At 41.3% G+C, this 21,951-nt stretch overlaps 1 protein-coding gene across 1 annotated transcript; it reads left to right on the forward strand.

Moving 5' to 3' along the window:
* Positions 1–768: 768 nt before the first annotated feature.
* LOC125486125 (tyrosine-protein kinase BAZ1B-like) lies at positions 769–21,100 on the forward strand. Its single transcript, XM_048612380.1, has 7 exons — positions 769–990; positions 6,487–6,603; positions 10,445–10,589; positions 11,256–11,460; positions 15,386–15,507; positions 18,636–18,833; positions 20,969–21,100. Exons 1-7 carry the CDS (start codon positions 875–877, stop codon positions 21,098–21,100), a joined length of 1,035 nt encoding a protein of 344 aa, XP_048468337.1. The 5' UTR covers positions 769–874.
* Positions 21,101–21,951: the final 851 nt, after the last annotated feature.

Consider the following 21,951-nt stretch of genomic DNA (forward strand, 5'->3'; position numbering starts at 1 on the left):
CCAAAAGTGAAGGATAGCATGTTGAGTGGAGTTTGATGGGTGCTTAGGATAGAGGAAGATACTGGGCCTACTCCAGTCATTGACTGACAGATGCCTTACAGTTGCACACACAACTCTCTCATCATCAACCGCTTTATTTACCAAACCCCCTCCACCTCAACCATACGTGCTGGCCGCCCGGGCTCTGATTGACGGCTAACGGCCCCAATCACCTTCTGTATCTCAGCCATCAATCAACGGCAAGCCCCACCCTCTTCCTCTTTCCTCCAATCGCTGAACCAGCAAGTTAGATTTTACCCCTTCACTTTGTGCGTATGTTTTCATTTTTTAAAAAAAGGGTCGTCTTTTCCTTTAACAAAATGCTCGAACTTGACACGCGTCGGCAACGCTTCTCCCTTACACACAACTTGACGGACTGCTCGGCCGAACCGAAAAAAAAGTCCCTCCATCGCCAGGTTAACCGACGGCCGTAACCTTTCACCCTCGAAATCTCGAACCCGCGCTGGGAGCGCGCCCCGTGCGGCGCTGATGGACAGCAGACGCATCCAATCGGAGGGCGGCGGTGTACGGAGTTCAGCCAATGGCGATGGAGATGGTCCGGGTGTTTCCGTCAGGCCGTTCGGGTCTGCTCGGTGGCGGGAGGTGTCGATCGGCCGCCGGTCAGGAGCCGAGCTGCGGAACACTCCCGCCATTTTTGAACTCTGCCGCTGGAGCCGGGGCGTGAGGATCGCGCCTTCTCTTTCACTTTTGGGCGATTGGAGCAGCCGAGAAGCGGACAGTCCTTTAACCTCTCTTCCCCACCCCCCCACCCCCCTTCCCTATCACTACCGGCAGGAGCTCCTTCTGAGAGCCGAGCCGGCTGGCCGGCTGGACCATGGCGCCGCTGCTGGGCAGGAAGCCATTCCCGCTGGTGAAGCCGCTTACAGATCTGTCGGCAGAGGAGACCATCTATGTGATCGAGCACAGCGGAGAGGGGTTTCGGAGCAACGAGTATCCTTTAGATCCGAGCCAGGGACCTGAGGGGATCGGAACCCGGCCTTGGGCGATAGACGGCGTCTCCTAGGGACAGGGGCCTAGGTTTGGGGCAGGAGCTGGTGATTTTCCTGCTGCCAGGAAGGAGATGCTGTGGGGAGATAGCGCCCTGCTGTCACTATCTGTCAGCGCAGGCCTGATCAGCGGCAGTGTCCTCCTGAGTGAATTCAGTCAACGTTACCAACTCTACAAGTTAGTCATTGTCAGGAGGCCCTTTGCTGCCAGGCTGGGCCTACTCTCAGGCAGCTTTATCGTGCAGTCCTGGAGGGGAATGAATAAAGGGGCCGCACGGGAACGAGCTTCCACTCAGCTCACAAATTAAACGTGTGGCTGGTCTACGGTTCCATGTTTAACTACTTTCACGACAGGACTGACTGCAGCTGTCAAAAGACTGGTCCAGCGCTTTCCCTGCTTAATGCTGATGCTTCCACAGCATCAACCTTTTTAACGAGTGAATGACTTGTTATCTTTGCAACTTTGTGAATTTGTTACTCAAATTGCTTTTAGTCACTCTGGATCTGTATTAAATTGATTAGCTTCATGCAGAAATGAAAATTGCGTGTGCTGGAGACGCACAAATAGCTAAAAATGCTAGAGGCACACAGCAGGCCAGTCGTCATCTGGAAATCAGGGGGTCGTGATATTCTGGTCTTGAGTTAGTGATCTGTTCCCTTTTGTAAAATGCTGTTCTCTGTGCTTTAATTGTTGTTTAGAGCTAAATATTCTATATGTTTCTGATATGGACAGTACCATCTTCTGTGAAGCTTTAGGAACATTATCATAAATGAAACTGTTTAATGTATTAAAGTAATTTGAGGAAAGCTTGATTCAAGAATGCATTGGAACAGTTAGAAAGATGTCAGAGTGTTTTTAAAAAAAAATTTAGACTTTTTTGGGTTTGTGTTCTGAACTTATTTTTATTTCTGATCTACAGGAGTGCTTACACCTCCCCCCTAACCTCCATTCAAGGCCCAAAGCAAACCTTTCATATTTGACAGGGGTTCACCTGTACATCCGCCAACTTGGTCTACTGTACCGCTGCTCCTGATGTGGCCTCCTCTACATGGGTGAGACCAAGCGGATACTCTGGGACAGTTTCATAGAGCATCTGCACTCTGTACATGATAAACGGCAACATCTTCCATTCACCAACCATTTTAACTGCCCTCTCCACTCCTTGGGTGACATGTCCATCCTGGGCTTCCTCTAGTGCCACAATGACACCATACGCAAACTAGAGGAGCAGCACCTCATATTCTACTTCAGGAGCCTATAGCCTGATGGCCTGAACATAGAATTCACCAGTTTTAAACTCCCCCCCATCCCTGGCCTCATCGCATGTCAAAACATCCCACTCATCCCCGCCTCCTTGACCTGATACAACCTGTTTATCTTCCCCACCTATCTGCCCTACCCTTCCTGTCGACCAATCCCCACCACTCCTTACCTGCATTCATCTATCACCATCCACCTACCTTCCTCAGCCTCACCCCTCTTCTTTATTTATTTCCCAGCTCCCTTCCCTCCTCCCCATTTCTGAAGAAGGGTCCTGACTGGAAGCGTCAACTTTCCTGCTCCTCTGATGCTGCCTGGCCTGCTGTGTTCCTCCAGCTCCACACTGTGTTGTCTCTGACTCCAGCATCTGCAATTCTTGCTATCTCTGAGTTCGCATACTTTGTTTGCTGAAGGCGCAGTTCATGCATTTCATTCTAAAACGCAATAAAAAGATTCTACAAGGGTTTTGCATGCAAGAAATGTAAGTGAAAGGAAATAGAATTCTTCTAAAAGCAGTATGTACATCAATTGTAGTAAAAAGCTTCAATAACTAATTTTATTCCCTTAGCTGTGGCTACCAGTTTAACCTTTCTACTAGCTCGTATAGATTCGCACAAGGCTTGTGTAGAAGGTTTCAAAATAAAATGACATCTGTGTCATTAGCTGAGCTGTTTAAATGTGTTGGTAAGGATTTTTTGAGAAAAGAAAAACTTTATTTAAAATAAATTCTTAACTTTTGAGTTATGGCAGTTTGTGTAAAGTTTCCAGTTTTTTTAGTTTATCTAGGTCTGGAATCTGTGAACTTGAGAACACTGTGTGCTTTGATCAATAGCACCCTGCTTTCATTGAGATCTGTAAGGGCAGTACTGCAGTTCTCCGGTCAACTGGGCAAAGTTTAGAACTATGATTTGTCATACCTTCCTGGTCATCAAGATGCTTAGGGTGCAGCATTTCATGATTATAAGCCCTTTTTTTAAATGAAGAAAGAAGGCTGGTTACTTTTAAAAAAAGGTTCAAAAACTGCTATAGTACAGTTATTTGGCCAATCTTGTTTAGAAATGGCACTAGGATATCAGTGTATTTGAATGTCATCTTCAAATGAGAGGTTGGAGGTGACTGGAGTGCAGGAACAAAATCATTGTATGTTCTTGTGGAAGACCATTTTACTGGTGTTTTGACAAGAGCTTATACCACATTGGAAGAAGAGCTTTGTTTGGTTAGCCATCATTGCCTGTCTGCAGATCTTTACTTGCAGCACTGTAAGTGGTGCTGAAGGCCTTGGAAAAGTGAGAAAATTTGTGTTTTTAAAACAGGACTGAACTCGATGATTGATTATGACTCATTGCCATCCAAATTTGACACTATGGCAGAAGGAGTTATTCTTTCTGAATCGATGTACAGATGAGCTGAGATTTCTTGTGCTATTATACAAGAATATTTTGTGACATTTTTGAATGATCCGAGTCTGAAGAATAAATCCAAACTTTGAAAATATTGATCATCTCCTGATATCTTTGATGGTTGTGATGCGAAATATGATGGTTTTAGGTAGTATTCCTGATTTGACGTGTACCACTAACTTCTATATGGGCAGCAGTCTCTGAGCGGCAGAGACAAATAACTTGTCCAATACTGATTGTGGAAAAAGTGGTCTCTACTGGAAAAGCAAGACTGCATCACGGTATAACTGGCTGCGGAAATTGATGTTGAGTCACATTATTACTGACAGGTGGCATGGTGGTTCAGTGCCTAGCACTGCTGCCTCATAGTGCCAGGAACCTGGGTTCAATTCCAGTCCTGAGTGTCTGTCTTTGTGCATTTGCACACTCTCCTTGTGTCTGTGTGGGTTTCCTCTGGGTGCTGTGGTTTCCTCCCACAGTTCAAAGATGTGCAGGTTAGATGGATTGGTTATGCTAAATTGCCCGTAATGTCTAGGGTGGGAATTGCAGTGATAGGGTTAGGGGTTGGGTCTGGGTGGGATGCTCTTCGGAGGGTTGGTGTGGAGTCGATGGGCGGAATGGCCTGCTTCCGTACTGCTACCATTCAGTAGATTCTGTGTGGAATTTCAGAATGATGCTGATGAGTAATGAAGTTACCTTGGTCACGTCTTTTCAATGATGGCAAAGGCTAAATGCAAGTTGTTGTGGTGCTTTGAACTGGATTACTGAGCAGTTTCTGAACGGACATGTCCTGTGCAATGTTTGATCTTCATGGGTAAGCTGTCAGTTAGACAAAAGGGTTTCTGTAGGTCTTTTAGCTTAATCTGAAGGTCGTGGCAGATTCAATGATTTTTTTTTAAACCACCCCCCACTAGGAAGTTGTAATGCACTTTTCTGTTGACTTTCACTGGCATGTTGTTGACAAATGCAAATTAGTCTCTTTCTTGGACATCATCTTGTTTAGGAATTATGCTTGTAGTTTACAAAAAGTCCTCTTTGATAATGGTCACCTTGAGGACAGTCCCCTGGTCAGGATACCATGTTGCGTTGTTGTCTCAATATCTACTTAAAGTATTAGTACCAGCAGATTGTAGCAAGAATTGTTTGTAAACAAATGTCTTGATTTGAGATGTCATTACATGAAACTTTGTTTCATTCTCATCAACTTTTCTTCTCTCTCCCCATCTTTTCTAAAGGCAGTATTAGTTTGAGCATCATTTGCTGTGTTGCACAGCTGTGACCTGGGGGTAATGCAAGAGCATCTGAGCATTGTCCAAACATTTTCATTGGAGTTGCTGGATAATGATCAGCAACTGGAAACTGACAATGATATCAAAAGAATTGTATTTGGAGCAATAACATGAGATTGTCATCTTAAGAGTGATGATCTTAATTCATCACTTCTGGCTGGCTGATTTGCTGAACAGTTTCTTGCTCTCGTGCATGCTCTCAATGAAGTCATCACATGGAATAAATTGTGGACTGTAGCCCTGACATCACTGCATTGAGCTATTGCACAATGTAGATCATCTTCATGTAAAAACAGTTCGATAATATAAAAGATTTGATTAATGATTATAGTAGAGTATGCTGATAGGAATTGGAAGCATTCAGATACTAGTAGTCTAGCAAAGTACAACAAAATGAGAATTTATGGGCAGAATGCATAATTATTTCTTCAGTGATATGAATCCATGGGGAATACAGTCACACTATAACTACTGGACTTAGACCAGTATTTTCAGTGCCTGACATACTACTAAGTTGCACTGAGATCAGTGATAAAGAGATGTGTGTCTGTGCTTGCAAACTTTCACAAGCAGCTCCAACAGGTGATGCAAAGGCCTAAGATAAGTTGGGCTCCTAAACTTCTTTTTCAATGTTTTTACAAATAGAAATTGCTGGCTAATAATGAATGTACTGATTTGTTGTGATAGTTTGTATCCTTGGCTTGATTTGTTCCTTCTGTGAAGGGAGTTACTTGTCTTCCAATTCTGATGCAAAGATTACGGTGAAATCATTCATCTATCTTTGTTTTTAAATTCAAATGGACCACCTGTTCAAAATTGTTACAGAGATAGTGGGAACTGCCGATGCTGGAGAATCTGAGATAACAAGGTGTAGAGCTGGATGAACACAGCAGGCCAAGCAGCATCAGAGGAGCAGGAAAGCTGACGTTTCGGGTCTAGCCCCTCTGAAGAAGAGTGTAGACCTGAAACGTCAGCTTTCCTGCTCCCCTGATGCTGCTTGGCCTGCTGTGTTCATCCAGCTCTACACCGTCTTATCACCTGTTCAAAATATCTGCTTTATACCCTAGTTTTCTTAAAATTTGTTTTTGCCATTGGTTTATGTGGATGGCAGGTAAGAACATGATCAAGTACGACTGTGTACTTTCACCATTGAATGGTCTGCAGATGCTTACTTTCTAGCTTCACAGGAATGGCTGCTTGGATGAAAAGCTGGCAGTTGCTTGGGACTACTGCATTTCATAGCAGTTGGTATCTTCAGATCAGGACAGACATTGGGGAAGATTGAAGAAAAATATGAAACAGTGGCCTCCATTTTGATTCAGGCATTAAGTGAACTGGAATGGGGGCAAATGGATTCAATGAATTGAGAATAGGGAACAGAAGGTCAAGGGTATGAAAGACTTCCATGTGATATTGTGATGTATTATGTTTCAAACAGTTTTTGTGCAAATCTTGCATTTCATTCTTTATTTTCCTGAGCTGATATTCAGAGAATATGAATCTCGATTGTCTAGATATGCAGAGCGAATCTGGACATGTAAAAGCACAGGCAGCAACCAACTCACACACAAAGAGGCCTGGGAAGAGGAGCAAGAAGTAACTGAGCTGTAAGTAAATGGCATTGTAAATTGCAAACTACATTTAGTAAGTTGGTAGCAATCTATTGCTAGAGAGAAATCCATAAAACTCTAGAAGCAGAGAGCATCTGATGTAACATTCATCTCTTAAGAACTGTCTGTGTCTCCAAATTAGTGGTGGGATTATGGCCCATATTGAGCCAAGCATGTGCGCTGGTTTCAACTTGGAATCTGTATCTAAGGACTATATTTGTTGAATAAGGCAGCATTTTTTGGACTGTAAAAATACAGGGTTGTATGTGATGTAGATTTTGTTTTGTCTGTCCAAAGTTAAAGGCAGGCAGACTAGTTCAAATGCATCTCCTGATCTATACAGAGCCTGCAGGATCTAATGGGTCTCATTTGGGGTGGTGTATGGAAGCTTATTCTGAGATGCGGTATTAATTAGCTTATCTGAAAATAATGGGTTGGAAATGGTTCTAATATAAGTTTTAACACAGTGCAGAGCTGAAGGAGCACAGCAGGCCAGGCAGCATCAGAGGAGCAGGAAAGTTGACGTTTCGGTTCGGGACCCTTTTTCAGAAATTTCTGAACGCACTGTGTTATCTCTGACTCCAGCGTCGGCAGTTCTTACTATCTCTAATATAAGTTTTACCCTGTGTAATGCATTTTTAAAACTATTACTTACCTGATTAAGGAAAGAATGAAACAAAGAAAAGTATGCACATGCACACACTTCTGTGCCTAGAGACATGTTCTCCACACTCTGCTTAGCTTCATTTTTTAATTAAAAGTTTGTATATCTCGTACATCTTGAAATGCAGATTACGGTATATTGAAAACAAGGGATCATGTCCTGTTTCCTTCACCATTTAATTCTTATTATGACATTTTCTGGCTTGAAAAAGGGGAAATTTGTAGTTTCTAGTCTAAATGCTTGATATTGAGAGGTGAAGGGAAGGAATGCTGTGTAAAACATGACAGTAATCATTTAAATACATGGCTCACCTGAATTGTATCTGCAGGAAATAATATCTGTCTGTTATGAAATCAAAATGCCATTCATTAGTCAATGTTAGTTTGAGATCAGATTTCATAATATGAGGTCGGGAGGGAATAATACTTGTGTTGATTGCAGGCTTATTTAACATGCTGGTATCAATCCTCTAAAGCAGTGCAGTTTAATGTGTCAATCTAGTATGTGTGGAATATTTTTAAAGTCATCATTTAAATTGCTTTTGCTGCTGGCATGCAGCTAGTGACCAATACTTCATCTTACTGTATTACTTAAAATACTCTCCTTCGATGTAAAACCAGGTTAGAAGAATGACCTCTCAGTAGTCCCTTTTTTCCTGCTTTGAATCTACATATTGAGATTTTGACCCTCCTTTCACCACAGCATCTCTACAGATATTGACTTGCTGAACGCTGCCCTCGCCTCTGTTTTTATAATCCTCGTTCTCCATAGGTCCATTACTTTCTCTCACTTTGGGCATTGCACTTGATATGTCCTTCATCTCCACTCGTTTGAGACCAGGCGATCCAGATCTATACGCTTGGTTCGGCCATTCACTGGCAGATGTGGCTGGACTACTTGGAATACTATCAGATTCTGCTCTTGTGTGTTAAAACTGCCTGTCAGTCCTGAACTAGAGATATCCCTCAGCTTTTCTTGACCAACGTTTGACCATCTGACTTAATATCCCCTGATGGGGCTCCATGTCTGACTTTGTTCTATAGTGCTCATCTTGAGAGCTTTCATTACTTTGAATGTGCTGTATAAATACAAGATGTCACTTCATGTAACTTCCTTTGCATCTAACTCATAATTACAACACTGGGCTGTAGTGCCAATATTACCATTGTTAATGGTAGTTAACCAGAATCAGGCAAGCTTTTTGATGCTGTCAAGTTGTGAAAGTGACTTGGTTAGGAAAAAGAAGAATGTGAGTTAAAACATGGCTGGTACATTTGATTTCATAGCAGTTTGAAGTTTTGTTGCGGCTGAGAATAATGTAGAATTCAGATGAAACATGCAGGAATACGATAACTACTTAGGCACCAGGGCCCTTGAATTATGTGGGATGTTTCAGTCATGGTTACTATTTATGATTCTTGATCACGCTGCACATTTGGAGAATGTAATTATATGGATGGATGAGAATTGATGAATAAGGATCAGGTCAGGCTTTGTTTGGATATTTTTCTTAGTCATACTTTTGACTGGAATTGCTTAGAAGCAAATAGATCTCTGAGATGCCAGAGGTCCTTGGTTGATTGTCAGTAGGCCTATGTGCTTTGAAGAAAGGGGGCTGGGCGGGCAAGCAGGGGCTGGTTGATTTTTATAAAAGAGACTTCTGTAAAAGATGTTTTCGTGAAGAGGGTGATGGTGTGAAATGATTTGCAAGTACCAGTGTTTGGCGCCATCGACTGGCTGAGTATAGAATGGACCTCACAATCATTGAGAAATCTTGCATAAGTAACAAAACTTTAATGTAGATAGGGGGAATGTGAGGATGTTGTGCTTTTAAGTTTAGTGAAGAGAGAAATTCTTGTTCTCCAATGTGTTGTGGGAAAAAAGAGCTTCACCTTTCCTGTTGCAGCTAGATTAAATAGGGCTTTGTTTTGTGAATCTTATTGTGTTGTTGGTCAGTTGGCTGCTAAGTTTTTATTAGACAGTTTATTTTCTCATCCTTCTGTCCTTATTCCACATGTTGAAATCAAGAGTCTTTTCACTTTGATCTATTCATCCCCAATTCCTAAATTGGAATTCCTCATCACCATTTTGTCTGTAACTGACAGGGTCTTAAATTGAAGATCTAGTTATTACCTAATCATTACTTTTTTTTTTGATAAGTTCATTTGAATCCTGTCTAAATTTCTGTTGATGGTTAATTGTTGAAACATAATGTTAAAGAATTTTTCTTTGGGATATAAAGTAAAGTGATCCAGTCTGAAGTGAGGGTCTTATACCCAAGTAAAGGAAAGTAGGAGGACATGGGATGTGAGTTGGCTGCAACAGATCAAGTAGCTTCATGAAAAGGCATGGTTGTGTTTAGGCAATGGCTAATACTTAAGGAACAGCTGCTGGTGTTGCGACAGTTATGCATTCCTTTCCACAGGCAAAGTGGTCCAACCTTGGCAGGTGGAAGAAGTTAAGGATGATAATGATTCCAAAGAGGAATTATACAGTTGCTTGAGATTTAGCAGGCCTTGATAACTGGCAGGAATTTAGAATTCAGCAAAGGAAGACCAAGGCGCAACAAGCAGTTACGTCAAGGAGATTAGAGGTGCAAGGATATCCTGCTGCAGGTGTTCAGAGCATTGGTGAAACCACACCTGGAGTATTATAAGAAAAGATATGCTTGTTAGAGAGGGAATTCTGCAATGGTTCACCGGGCTGATTATTGTCAGATGAAGAGAGATTGTGTTGACAAGCCCTGTATTCAATTGGGTTTAGAAAAATGAGAAGGGATTTCATTGAAATGTAGAAAATTCTGAGAGGGGTGGACAGATTGGAAGCAGGAATGGTGTTGCCCCTGGCTATAGGTCCACAACAAGAGGTAACTGTCTCAGGATGCAGGTAGACCATTTAGGACTCAGATTAGGAAGGTGTGAACCTGTGGATTTCTGTAACACATAAGACTCTAGAAGGCAAGTCACCAAATATATTTAACAAAGAAATAGATTTCTAGAGACAAAAAGTGTCTGTGGATATGTGGAGAAAGGAGAAGTATGGCCTTGAGATAGATCAGCCAACACCATATAGAATGATAGAGCAGGTTCATTGGGCCGAATGGCCTAATTTTATTTTCTATTCTTTTATAATTATGTAGCATTTTATCTTGTTCTACTTTGTTGTTCTTTGCAGGCTAAAGGAAGAGTATCCAGTGTGGTTTGAAAAACCTGTATTAGAACTAGTCCATCACAATACATTGTCCCTAGACAAATTAGTTGACAAAACATGGATGGAGATCATGACGAAGTTTGCTATTGGAGAACACTGCGAACTCCAGGTCAGTCTTGGGAGACCGTTTGTATGAACTTGAAAGATACTTCCATGAAGGCTTAGTGTATAATGAAGTTCTCTAGTCTCAGCCATAAATTCCAAGTTTAACTACAAGGCTGTGGTGCTTTAGCTGATTCCTGAGATGGTCCCTGGGCAAAGGAAAGAAAAACTGAACACAATTTAAGATCCTGATTACTGTCTACTTTCTCATTGAAGATACCACTTCATTGACACCAGAGGTTGTCATGATATTGCTGGGCATGTCAGCAGTCACTGTATGGCAACATTGATACAGTGAAGCTCCATCTTGCCATGAGTCACTGCTTCCTTTACTGTTTGCAGAAGAACACTGGAATTGAGCAAATTGAGCTATGAAATAATGGAAAGATCTTTGGGATAATGGCTAACTAATACTAAATATTTGGCAATTTGTTGGGTGAAAGAAGTTAACTAGGTGACAGAGATGGGTTTTACTCTTTTGTCCCTGGAACTTGGGGTCAAATGCCATTAGATCGTCCTATATCTAAAATTAGTTTAATTTGCATTTGGTTGTCTAATACTGATTATGATTCTGCTGCAGTAAAGGATTGTTTCCCTTACATAATATAGATGTGTGTAAATATTGTAAATTTACAAGTTAAGCCAAATAAATAAAACATTTCTTTTCTCCTAGGTTGGGGAAAATAAAATCCTTCCTGTAGTAGTGTTAAAAGTCCATCCTCTAGAGCCAAAGGAAGAATCATCTTCTCAGAAGAAAACTGATGGATCCTGTGACTCACCTTCCAGTGACAAGGAGAATTCCAGCCAGGTGGCACAAGAGAACCTTGGTATGGAAATCTGCAACAAAGTTGAGGACAGCAAGAGGGAAAACAATACAAGTATGTATCAGTAGTGTCATGTATGTTAGAGTGAGACAGACATGGTAGGGGGAAATTTGACAACATTTTTCCATTAGTTTGGGGGTGCCAAAAGATCTATTTAGCCCCCTTCCCCAAACACACACACATTTTCTTTTATATAAATTATCTCTGACACTGGATAAACTCTTTATCTTGTTTTGTTAACGATTCAATTTATCTTTTGTGAATTTTTATCTAATTGCAAAACCCACAATCTGTGATCTACTCTTAATGCAATAACTTAATTAATACAACTGTAAGTTTCCCTCCCATTGTCAATTGGAAAAAAATGTCCCATTGATTAAAAATACAGTTACTACATGTCTGTTGTAAGTATATTCCTCTTAATATTTGGCTGGAGTCTCTCTTTAATTTTTGGCTATTTTCTTGGCCTTGCTCTCTCTCCTAATCTCATGTTGAACTCCCACATTTCTATTCAGAAAGCAGCTGTGAAGAAATTCCTTCATGCTGAGCCTACCATTTTCCTCAACAACTCTGAAACAAGCAGTGTGTTGAAATTTATCAAGAAGACCAAAGAAAATTACAGTACAGGAACAGGCCCTTCAGCCCTCCAAGCCTGCACCAACATGCTGCCCGTCACTACTAAAACCCCCTACCCTTCTGGGGACCGTATCCCTCCATTCCCATCCTAGTCATATATTTGTCAAGATGCCCTTTAAAAGTCACTATCTTATCTGCTTCCACTACCTCCCCTGGCAGTGAGTTCTAGGCACCCACCATCCTCTCTGTAAAAAAAAAAAAACTTGTCTTGTATATCACCTTTAAACCTTGCCCCTCGCACCTTAACCCATGGCTCCTGGTAACTGACTCTTCCACCCTGGGAAAAAGCTTCTGACTGTCTAGTCTGTCCATGCCCTTCATAATCTTGTAGACCTCTATCAGGTCGCCCCTCAATCTCCATCGTTCCAGTGAAAACAACCCAAGTTTCTCCAACCTCTCCTCGTAGCTAATGCCTACCATATCACAAAACATCCTGGTAAATCTTTTCTGTACCCTGTCCAAAGCCATCACATCCTTCTGCTAGTGTGGCAACCAGATTGAACACAATATTCCAAATGTGGCCTAACTAAGGTTCTATAAAGCTGCAACATTACCTGCCAATTTTTAAACTCAATGCCCCGGCCGATGAAGGCAAACATGCAGTATGCTTTGTTGACTACGTTTTCCACCTGCATTGTGACCTGTGTACCTATACACCCAGATCCCTCTGCCTATCATTACTCTTGAGGGTTCTACCATTGACTGTATGTTTTCCATCTGGATTAGACCTTCCAAAATACATTATCTCTCATTTTTCCGGATTAAAATCCATCTACCATCTCTCTGCCCAAGCCACTAACCGATCTATATTCAACCTTTGTGCCATCCGCAAACTTACTAATCAGACCAGTTGCATTCTCCTCCAGATCATTTATAAATAATACAAACAGCAAAACTCCCAACACTGATCCCTGAGGAACACCACTGGTCAAAGCCCTCCATTCAGAAACGCACCCTTCCACTGCTCCCTCTGTCTTCTTTGACTGAGCCAGTTTGTTTTATCCATCTTGCAAGCTCACCTCTGACCCTGTGTAATTTACCTTCTGTATCAGCTTGCCATGAGAGACCTTGTCAAAGCCCTTATTGAAGTCCATGTAGACAACATCCACAGCCCTACCCTCATCGCTCATCTTCGTCACCTCCTCAAAAAACTCAACCAAGTTAGTGAGATATGACCTTATCTTCACAAAACCATATTGCCTCTTGCTAATATGTCCATTGATTTCTAGGTGGGAGTAAATCCTGTTTAGAAGAATCCTCTTCAATAATTTCCCTACCACTGATGTAAGGCTCACCAATCTGTAATTAGCTGGATTATCCTTGCCACCCTTCTTAAACAAAGGAACAACATTGGCTATTCTCCAATCCTCTGGGACCTCCCCTGTAGCCAGTGAGGATACAAAGATTTCCCTCAAGGCCCCAGCAATTTCCTCCCTTGCCTCTCTCAAAATTTTGGGGTATATCTCATCAGGACCTGGGGACTTGTCTACCTTAATGTTTTTCAAGACCCCCAATACCACCTCCTTTTTGATCTCAACATGACCCAAACTATCTACACACTATCAATATACAGAACTTCAGAGGTTTGACAATTTGCGGAATAAGATGTATTTATAAGAAAAAATTCCCATGTTTTATAAAAAGGAGTGTGAATTATTAAAGCAGAGGTAGTGCTGACCTCTCGCAAATTGTTAGTACCTAGTTAGACTGTTGTATCCAGTTTTGATTCCTTTTAGTAAGGATGAAAATGATGCAAAAGAGATTTGCTGCAATCATACTGAAAAAGAAGAGCCTTTGCTATGAGGACAGAGTAGAGAAACTATTATTTTAAGTTGAGCGAGGATTTTAATTGAGGTTCTCAAACATATGGGCTTTAATAAAGTAAATCAGGAGAAGTATTACTGCTAGCCAAGAATTCTGTAACTTGGAAGGCACAAGTTTGATATCAAAAGGATTGAAAAAATGTTTTACACAGGTAGATATTAGGACTTGAAATATCCTACCAGGCTATGTGGTAGCGAACATAATCCACAAACGCTTTTAAAAAAGAAGCAGAATAAATGTTTGGACATAAATGAAATAAAAGGGTATTGGGAAAGTGCAGGGGATTGGGAATCAGTTTGTCAGATCTTTTTGAAATCTAGCAGCAAGGGGATTTGCCTTTGGTATTGAAAAATGCAATATAAAGCATACAGGATTTGGGAGTTGGGCTGTTATGGGATCAGTAGGGGGCAAATACTGAAGTATTCAATTATTTTTTACAAAATTGTTACATTCAGTTGTTTCAGTGTAGTAATCCCTGATCTGAGAATCTTTGCCTGTGGGAGATGGAAGATTTTCAAATTCTGCCGAAGTGTGTGTTAAACTTAAAAACCTGGATAACAGCTAAAAGTTGATGACCCTTTCGTGGAGCATCTGTGCTCGGTACGCAGCAAATGACAGCACCTTCCGGTCACCAACCATTTTAACTCCCCTTCCCACTCTCTGGGTGACATGTCCATCCTGGGTCTCCTCCAGTGCCACAATAACGCCACAGGCAAACTGGAGGAGCAACATCTCGTATTCTGCCTTGGGAGACTACAGTCCAATGGCCTAAATGTGGAATTCACCAGTTTTAAAATTTCCCTACCCCTGCCCTCATCCCCATGTCCAAACCTCCCTCTCATCCCCACCTCCTTGACCTGATGCAACCTGTCCAACTTCTTCCCCACCTATCTGCCCTACCCTTCCCGCCGACCAATCCCCTCTACCCCCTACCTGCATCCAACCTATCGCCACCCCACTTACCTTGCCCCGGCCCCGGCCCCACCCCTCCTTTCTATTTATCTCCCAGCTCTCTTCCCCTTCCCCATTTCTGAAGAAGAGTTCCGACTGGAAACGTCAATTTTCCTGCTAATTTGATGCTGCCTAGCCTGCTGTGTCCCTCCAGCCCCACACTGTTGTCTATGAACTTTTGAGTTGACTTTTAAAGCTTTTTGCTTTTGGATTCGTCTCCAGTGCAAATTTTGCTGATCTATGCTTCTGTCTTTTGACACACTTGCTTTACAAAATCTGGAATGTTCACTTTATAGGTTTAGGCAGCAAGCAATAAATTGATAAAAGGTATGTGTAGATGAAAGTTATCATTCTCATTCCATTCCACACAGCATGATAGTGCCATTTATATGCTTCTGTAAAATGCCTTAAAGCTACCGGACCTGCTTTCCTTTTTGTTCAGTTTGGTTTGGTTTCATTGCATGCACTAATGAAAGTGGCTGTGTAATCTCCAGTATCTCAGCTGGCAATGTTACAACTGAATGGGCAAGGTTGCAAAATAAATAAGTGCGTATATTATGCTTATTAGGTGACAGAGCTCGTCGATCACCACGAAAGCTGCCTACAAGCCTCAAGAAAGAAGAAAAGAAATGGGTCCATCCAAAATTTCTGCCCTACAAGTATGATGTGAAGCTGCAGGAAGAGGACAAAGTGAGAAATAAAACAGATTTCAGTCTGTCTTTCTTGATCACGGAGGTCTTTGGTTAATCTGTTAAAGTTTTATCTATATATGGGTTGATTGGTTTATAATCAACAGTGATTACAGGCACCTTCTGATTTCATTTTTTCAAAAAGGCAGTTTTGCTCATTGAAAAGTTGAAGTGCGGACTGGGGACAGAGAGAAGCAGGATTTCTTAAATGTAGATGTATGTGATATTGGCAAACTTTATAGGTTGCTCTACATGACATGTACATTGTTCAGTCTGATAGATAATATAATAGATTTGTCATTGAATAATCCTAAAGTGCTATTAATTGATCATTTGACTTTTTTTAATTTGAACCTGTAAAATTTTTATTATTCCTGTTTTACCTTTATCTGCTTTATACCATTCGTGATCTAATTGGATAATTCCGTATCCCCTCCATGGTGTGTGTGATTTCTATGATCTGTCGATGCCATTTTCTTTCTTACTAGTTTTAAAGCACTTGCTGGCTGGCACCTCTTGCTGCCTCGTGCATTGAAATACTGCCATTGGATGATTGCTAGGCATGTCATTAACATTACTAGTTACATTCTATAAGGAGTTGGTTGGACAGCCATTTCTGATGCAGCGTAATGCCAACAGCATGGGTTCAGTTCCCGCACTCTCTGAGGTTACTATAAAGAACTCTTTTTCTCAACCTCTCCCCTCCTCTGAGGCATGATGACCCCCAGGTTAAACCACCACCAGTTGTTTCTAATAAGAGAGCTGCCTATGGTAGGACTATGGTGACTTTTTACATTCAATAAGAATATACCCACTGACATTTTTCTATGGACTTGATCTTTCTTTATGGATGTATTATTCAATCGGCTAAATGTGAAATGCAGAACAACCATTTAGGCATTGTTAAAACTGAACTGGAGAAGTGCATCATTACTCTAGTCACACTATTCCACAGGTCGCAACATAAACTAAAAACACTTCGTCCAGTTACCAAGCCGACCAGTTAGAAAACCTTGTTTATAGCAGCTTTTCAACCAAAAGTATCTATTACCCAAGTTTCTTAATAAACATAATAGTGGGTTTATTGTCCACAAAAACCATATGAAATGAAAATGCCATATTTGATTAACATATACAGCTAATAATATAAGAAGTATAAGTGCTAATCTCTCTAAAGATTCCCAAAGTGCACACAAACACATACTCTTCAGGGAAAGAGGAGAAAAAATATTTATCTGCAGCAATTGATTTCCTAAAAAAAAATTGGTCAATGGATTCTTGAATGTGAGGGTGTTCTGGAGCCCGGTGCTCTGATGTTCTAGCATCTGTCAATTTAATAATCAGCTATAACCATCTCTGAAGTATTGTAGACAAAATTTGCACAGGAAATAGAATCTTGAGGCGTCTGTTCACTTTTTTAAAGGAACAATAGGTTTCACCCTGAAATGGTCAAGGAGGGTTTTCTTTTCAGAAAAGGTGAGAAACAGCTGAGTTGCCTTTTTAAAGCAAGGTTCCCTCCAACTCAGTTGGTTCTCAGCTGACTTCTCTCCAACCCAGCTGGATTAAAGAATAGGTCCAAGCCAGTCAGTGTTCAGTAAAAACCCAGATCGACGACAGAGCAAGCCATTAACACCAGTACTGTCAGTTCTTGAAAGACTTTATTTTAGAAAAATGTCCAATGGCCTCTTAAAAAGAACACTCCAGATCTGTTAACAAAATTTTAAATATATTGAGGTGAAAGATTTAAAGTGAACTTGAGGGACAACTTTTTCACACAGAGGGTGGTTGGTATGTGGAATGAACTGCCAAAGGAAGTGGTAGAGATACAGGTACAGTAGAACATTTAAAACACATTTGGACAGTTACTTGAAGAGGAAAGGTTCAGAGAGATATTGGCTAAATGCAGGCAAATGGGACTAGTTTAGTTTGGGAACTTGGTCAGCATGGATGATTTGGACTGAAGGGTCTGTTTCCATGCTGTATGACTATGACTTTATAAATCCATTTTCCACAATCCTTCAAATCCTAAAGTTTCCAAGCAGTGAGCCTTTATAACATCACTCATCAGATCACTTGCTGAATAGAAGCAAAATTAATATTATTTTCTCACTGAAAGGCTCAGTCTCACTGTGTGAATTGACACAATGGCCAACAGCTCGCCAAACCTTTAATGCCTGTGTGAGCCAGAAATATTACTGGACCATATGCTAACCATGATCTTGACACCTGAGCTTGCTAGTTTTTGTTTAAGTGAGAAGTCCGTAAGCTGCTTTCAGGAATTGGCCCTGGGTAACAGCTTCACACACCATCCCTACCCATTACTACCAAAACCTATCAAGGGCTGTCAGTGGTGTTAAAGTATTCACAGTGCTTGATTAATTGAGATTAGTTTTAGCCTGGCTCCAACTTAATTCCTCATCTGTACGATGTAGTCTTGATCATTGCGCTAATGTTTTTGTCAGCATCCTATCTTTCACTCTACATCTTCCTTAACTGGAAAACATAAAAAATTCTAACTTGCACAAAGTACTAATCAGCAATCAACCCTGTATCTCCTGCCCTACATTGGCTCCATGTCAGTAAAATTTTTTTTTTTAAACACCCATCCTTTTTTAAAAACTTCACAGGACTATATCCTTCCCCGTTTCTAAACTACTTCAACCCTCTGCAACGTGTACGGTTGTCCAATTCTGTTATATTGTGAACTCCTGGTTTTAGTTGATTCATCATTGACTGCTAGGATCTTGCATTCTGGAATTCCTACAATACTTGGCTTCTCTCCTCAACTCTCCTTTTAAGACACTTCTCAGAATCTACCATTTTGTTTTTTGTTTCAGTGCTTTGCCTAGCATCTTATTGGAAGGCATTGTCAAGTTTTGCTTGGCAAACTCTTGTGAAGTGCCTTAAAATAGTTTACAGCATTAAAGATGCACCGTAAACGCAGTTTATTGCACAGTTTAGCTGATTTGATTAAGTAACTTAATTTGATTGGTTAGTTCATTTTACTGATTCCAGTATTGTTTTGATGTGTATCCTGTATAAAATCTTCTTAGTGTAGAGTTTGAGGAAAATGTAGACCTTAATTAAAATTCAGTATTAGTAAAGGGAGTCCTTTTCTTGTTGCTATAGATAATTGCTAACGTACCAGTTGAAAGTCTCATCCGATCGGAGCGGCCGCCAAACAAGGAAATCTTGCGATATTTCATCAGGCACAACTCCATGCGAATGGGGATGGGAGAAAATGCACCCTGGGTGGTGGAAGATGCGCTCGTGCAGAAATATGCACTACCCAGTAAATTCAGTGACTTCCTGCTGTCTCCATATAAGGTAATTTTATTGCATTCCTTGAAACATTTTGTGCTTGGACTGAAAGTCTGTTATGAGCAGGGGTATCTTTCACCTGGGGTACTGATCTGTGAAATGCCCTACCTTCCATTGTAATTAAAATTAACTCCGCATAGACTAGGAATCAAAGCAGAGAGCTTGTAGTTTGTATGATTTTAATTTGGTGCTGGTCAGACCATTGCTTTGCTTTTAAGTACTAGGTGGGAGTAGGACTGAGCAGACAGACAGGGTGAAAGTTTTTTTTTGCTTGGATTGATGCTTTTTAATTTTGCAATCACTAATTTCTCAGACTGATCCCAGTACAGCAGTGGTTGGGATGTTAATGTGAATTTCTTGATAATTAATGCAGCCTCCTAAATGGACTGAAGATGATGAGGTAAGCTGCTACGTCAGCTTGATCTGCATGATTCATTGTGCTATTAGTGATGGCTGTGTGTCTGTTTAGAGTATGGCTGTCCCTTTTAAATGTTTACTAGCATTATTTGCTGCTGTCTTCTCATGGGTTTGGGCAAGGATAAGGATTTTTAAAATGTTAATGAAATGTTTAATTGCGATTTAGGATTATTTTTGAAATCCGTGTTTGTTTGGGGAAAAAATAGAGGCATTTTAACAAGCTAGCCCACTGATGTTCTCAATTCAAAGAAAGTCCATATGTGAGCTTAATGTACTTGTGCGTTTGCTTGTTCTCTATATTTTCCATCTAAGCAGTCGTCAATTGACATTTTGTTCTGAATTGTTGAGAAATTTTTTTTGTACTCTGCACTGTAAATTGTTATTTCCAATAATTGACGGATGGATTAGTCCAGAAATGGAGTTTAATCCAACCTCCAGTAACAAGCGAAGCTGAAAGTTCTTTTTAAGGCTAATTGATTTACCACAGTTCCACACGGCCCAGTCATGGGTAAAGTTGGTTCTGTCGAATATGCTTTGGTCTGGCCATATTTATTTGTTATTCATTTTGTTCTTGTTCCCTGCCCATTTATGTATCATCAAAACATGGAAAGAAGTTGACATTCCTTTTCATTGGTGGTTTGATATGTTGGAATTGCTGACCTATTAGCATTGAAATCGTTCAAGGAAAAGGCCCACTATCTCTTGAGGGACTTGGGATGAACTATAAATACAACTTTGCCAGTTTTCACCTGCCCTACTTAGAGATTGTAAGCCATATCTGGAGTACTGTGTGCACCTCTGGTCACCACATGATAGGAAGAATGTGATTACACTGGAGGTAGTGCAGAGGAGACTCACCAGGATGTTTCCTGGCATGATGCACTTTACCAATGAAGAGAGGCTGGATAAGCTCAGGTGGATCTTTGAAACAGAGAAGGTTGAGAGACGACCTGATGAGGGTTTATTAAATTATGAGGGGTACGGATAGGGTGGATAGGACACTGCTGTTCCCCATAAACATGGAAAGTAGGAAGTTTAGAGAGGTTTTGAGGACGTGCACTGTTTGGGAGAGTTGTTCAGCTGAGTGGATAGAATTCCTACGGTTTAGAAACAGGCCATTCGACACAACAAGTCCATCCCGACTCTCCGAAGAGCATCCCACCCAGATTCCCCCCTGTACCCTGTCCCTGTAACTCTGTATTTCATGTGGCTAATCCACCTAACTTACACATCCCTGGACACTGTGGGCAATTTCGTATGGCCAGTGCACCTAACCTTCACATTTTTGGATCTGAAGGCTTTGATCATGTAAGTGGTGCAAAGGAGAGCAGTCCTCTTTCTGGAGGGCCAGCAGAGGAGTCTGCAGCACCAGACCCTGCAGCCTGGTTTATCACCTTGGTGGTCAATGCCACCTTGATGGTGATGAATAGCCAGCAGTACCATATAAAGGTCAATGATCTCTGCTCCACCAAGGTAAGGACCACACTCTTCACTCAGTTTCCTTACGTTCACCCATTCTGCTACTGGATACACCTTCCACCAAGGCTTATATTTTATCATGCTCACTGCTGCCTTCTTCCCTCATGTTCTCACTACCCATCACCCCAAATGTCCCAAACCACTAACCCTGCATTGCCTCTGGACTGCCTTCTCACTCCCCTGAAACACCGCCACCTACACCCACACTTTCCCGTCACTCAATCCCTCTTTTTCTGTCTTTCCAGGAGAAGATGGCACCGAATAGGGCAAAAAAGGAGACCAAAACTGAATGCAGTATTTTGGGTGTAGACTCACCAAGGCCCTGTATAATTGCAGCCAGACATCCCTACTCCAGTTTTCTAATCCTGTCACTCTGAGGGCCAACACAGCATTTGTTGCCTTGACCGCCTGCACTAGTGACTGTGTATGAGGATACCCAAGCCTTGTTGTACATTCCCCTCTTTCAATTTATAGCCATTCAGATAATAATTTCCCTTCCTGTTTTTGCTGTGAGTGGATACCCTCACATTTATCCATGTTATAATACATCTGCCATGCATTTGCCCGCTCACTCAGCGTATCCAAATCACACTGAAGCATCCCTGCATCGTTCTCACAGCACACCTTCCCTTCCAGCTTTATGTCATTTGCAAATTTGAAGGCATTACATTTAGTTCCTTCATCAAAATCAATATATGCTATGGATAGCTGTGGTCCTGGCACTGATCACTGCGTTACCCCACTAGTCGCGGCCAGCCAGTCAGAAAAATACTCTTTATTCCTACTCTGTTTCTTGTCTGCCAGCCAGTTTTCTGTACATTTCAGTACATTATCCCTAATCCCATGTGCTTTAATTTTACACTAATTTCTAGTCAAGTCTTCTGAAAGTCCAAATAAACTACATGCATTAGCTTCCCCTTATCAACTCTGAGTTACATCCTCGAAGAGTTCCTATAATTTGTCAAACATGATTGTCCTTCCATAAATCTGTGCTGATTCTGACTGATCCTGCCATTGATTTTTCAAATGCTCAGCTATTAAATCTTTCACAATCGACTGTAGTATTTTCCCCACTACTGACATTCGTCTGACTGGTCTATAATTCCCTCTTTTCTCTTTGTTTCCCTTTTTAAATAGGGGGCTCATTAGCAACCCTACAATTTGTAGGAACTGTTCCAGGGTGCATCTTGTCAGATAACTGCTTATGTAAACACTATTTCTAGAGCCA

This window comes from Rhincodon typus, chromosome 26 (assembly GCF_021869965.1).
Source record: "Rhincodon typus isolate 14 chromosome 26, sRhiTyp1.1, whole genome shotgun sequence".
NCBI classification, from domain to species: Eukaryota; Metazoa; Chordata; class Chondrichthyes; order Orectolobiformes; family Rhincodontidae; genus Rhincodon; species Rhincodon typus.

What these genes read in the sequence shown, in the direction of transcription:
- LOC125486125 (XM_048612380.1), top strand. Translation starts at nt 875, where the DNA reads ATGGCGCCGCTGCTGGGCAGGAAGCCATTCCCGCTGGTGAAGCCGCTT. An exon ending in GAGCAAGAAGTAACTGAGCT is followed by an intron (nt 6,604 to 10,444) that starts GTAAGTAAATGG and finishes TGTTCTTTGCAG; the next exon opens with GCTAAAGGAAGAGTATCCAG. An exon ending in AGCTGCAGGAAGAGGACAAA is followed by an intron (nt 15,508 to 18,635) that starts GTGAGAAATAAA and finishes TTGTTGCTATAG; the next exon opens with ATAATTGCTAACGTACCAGT.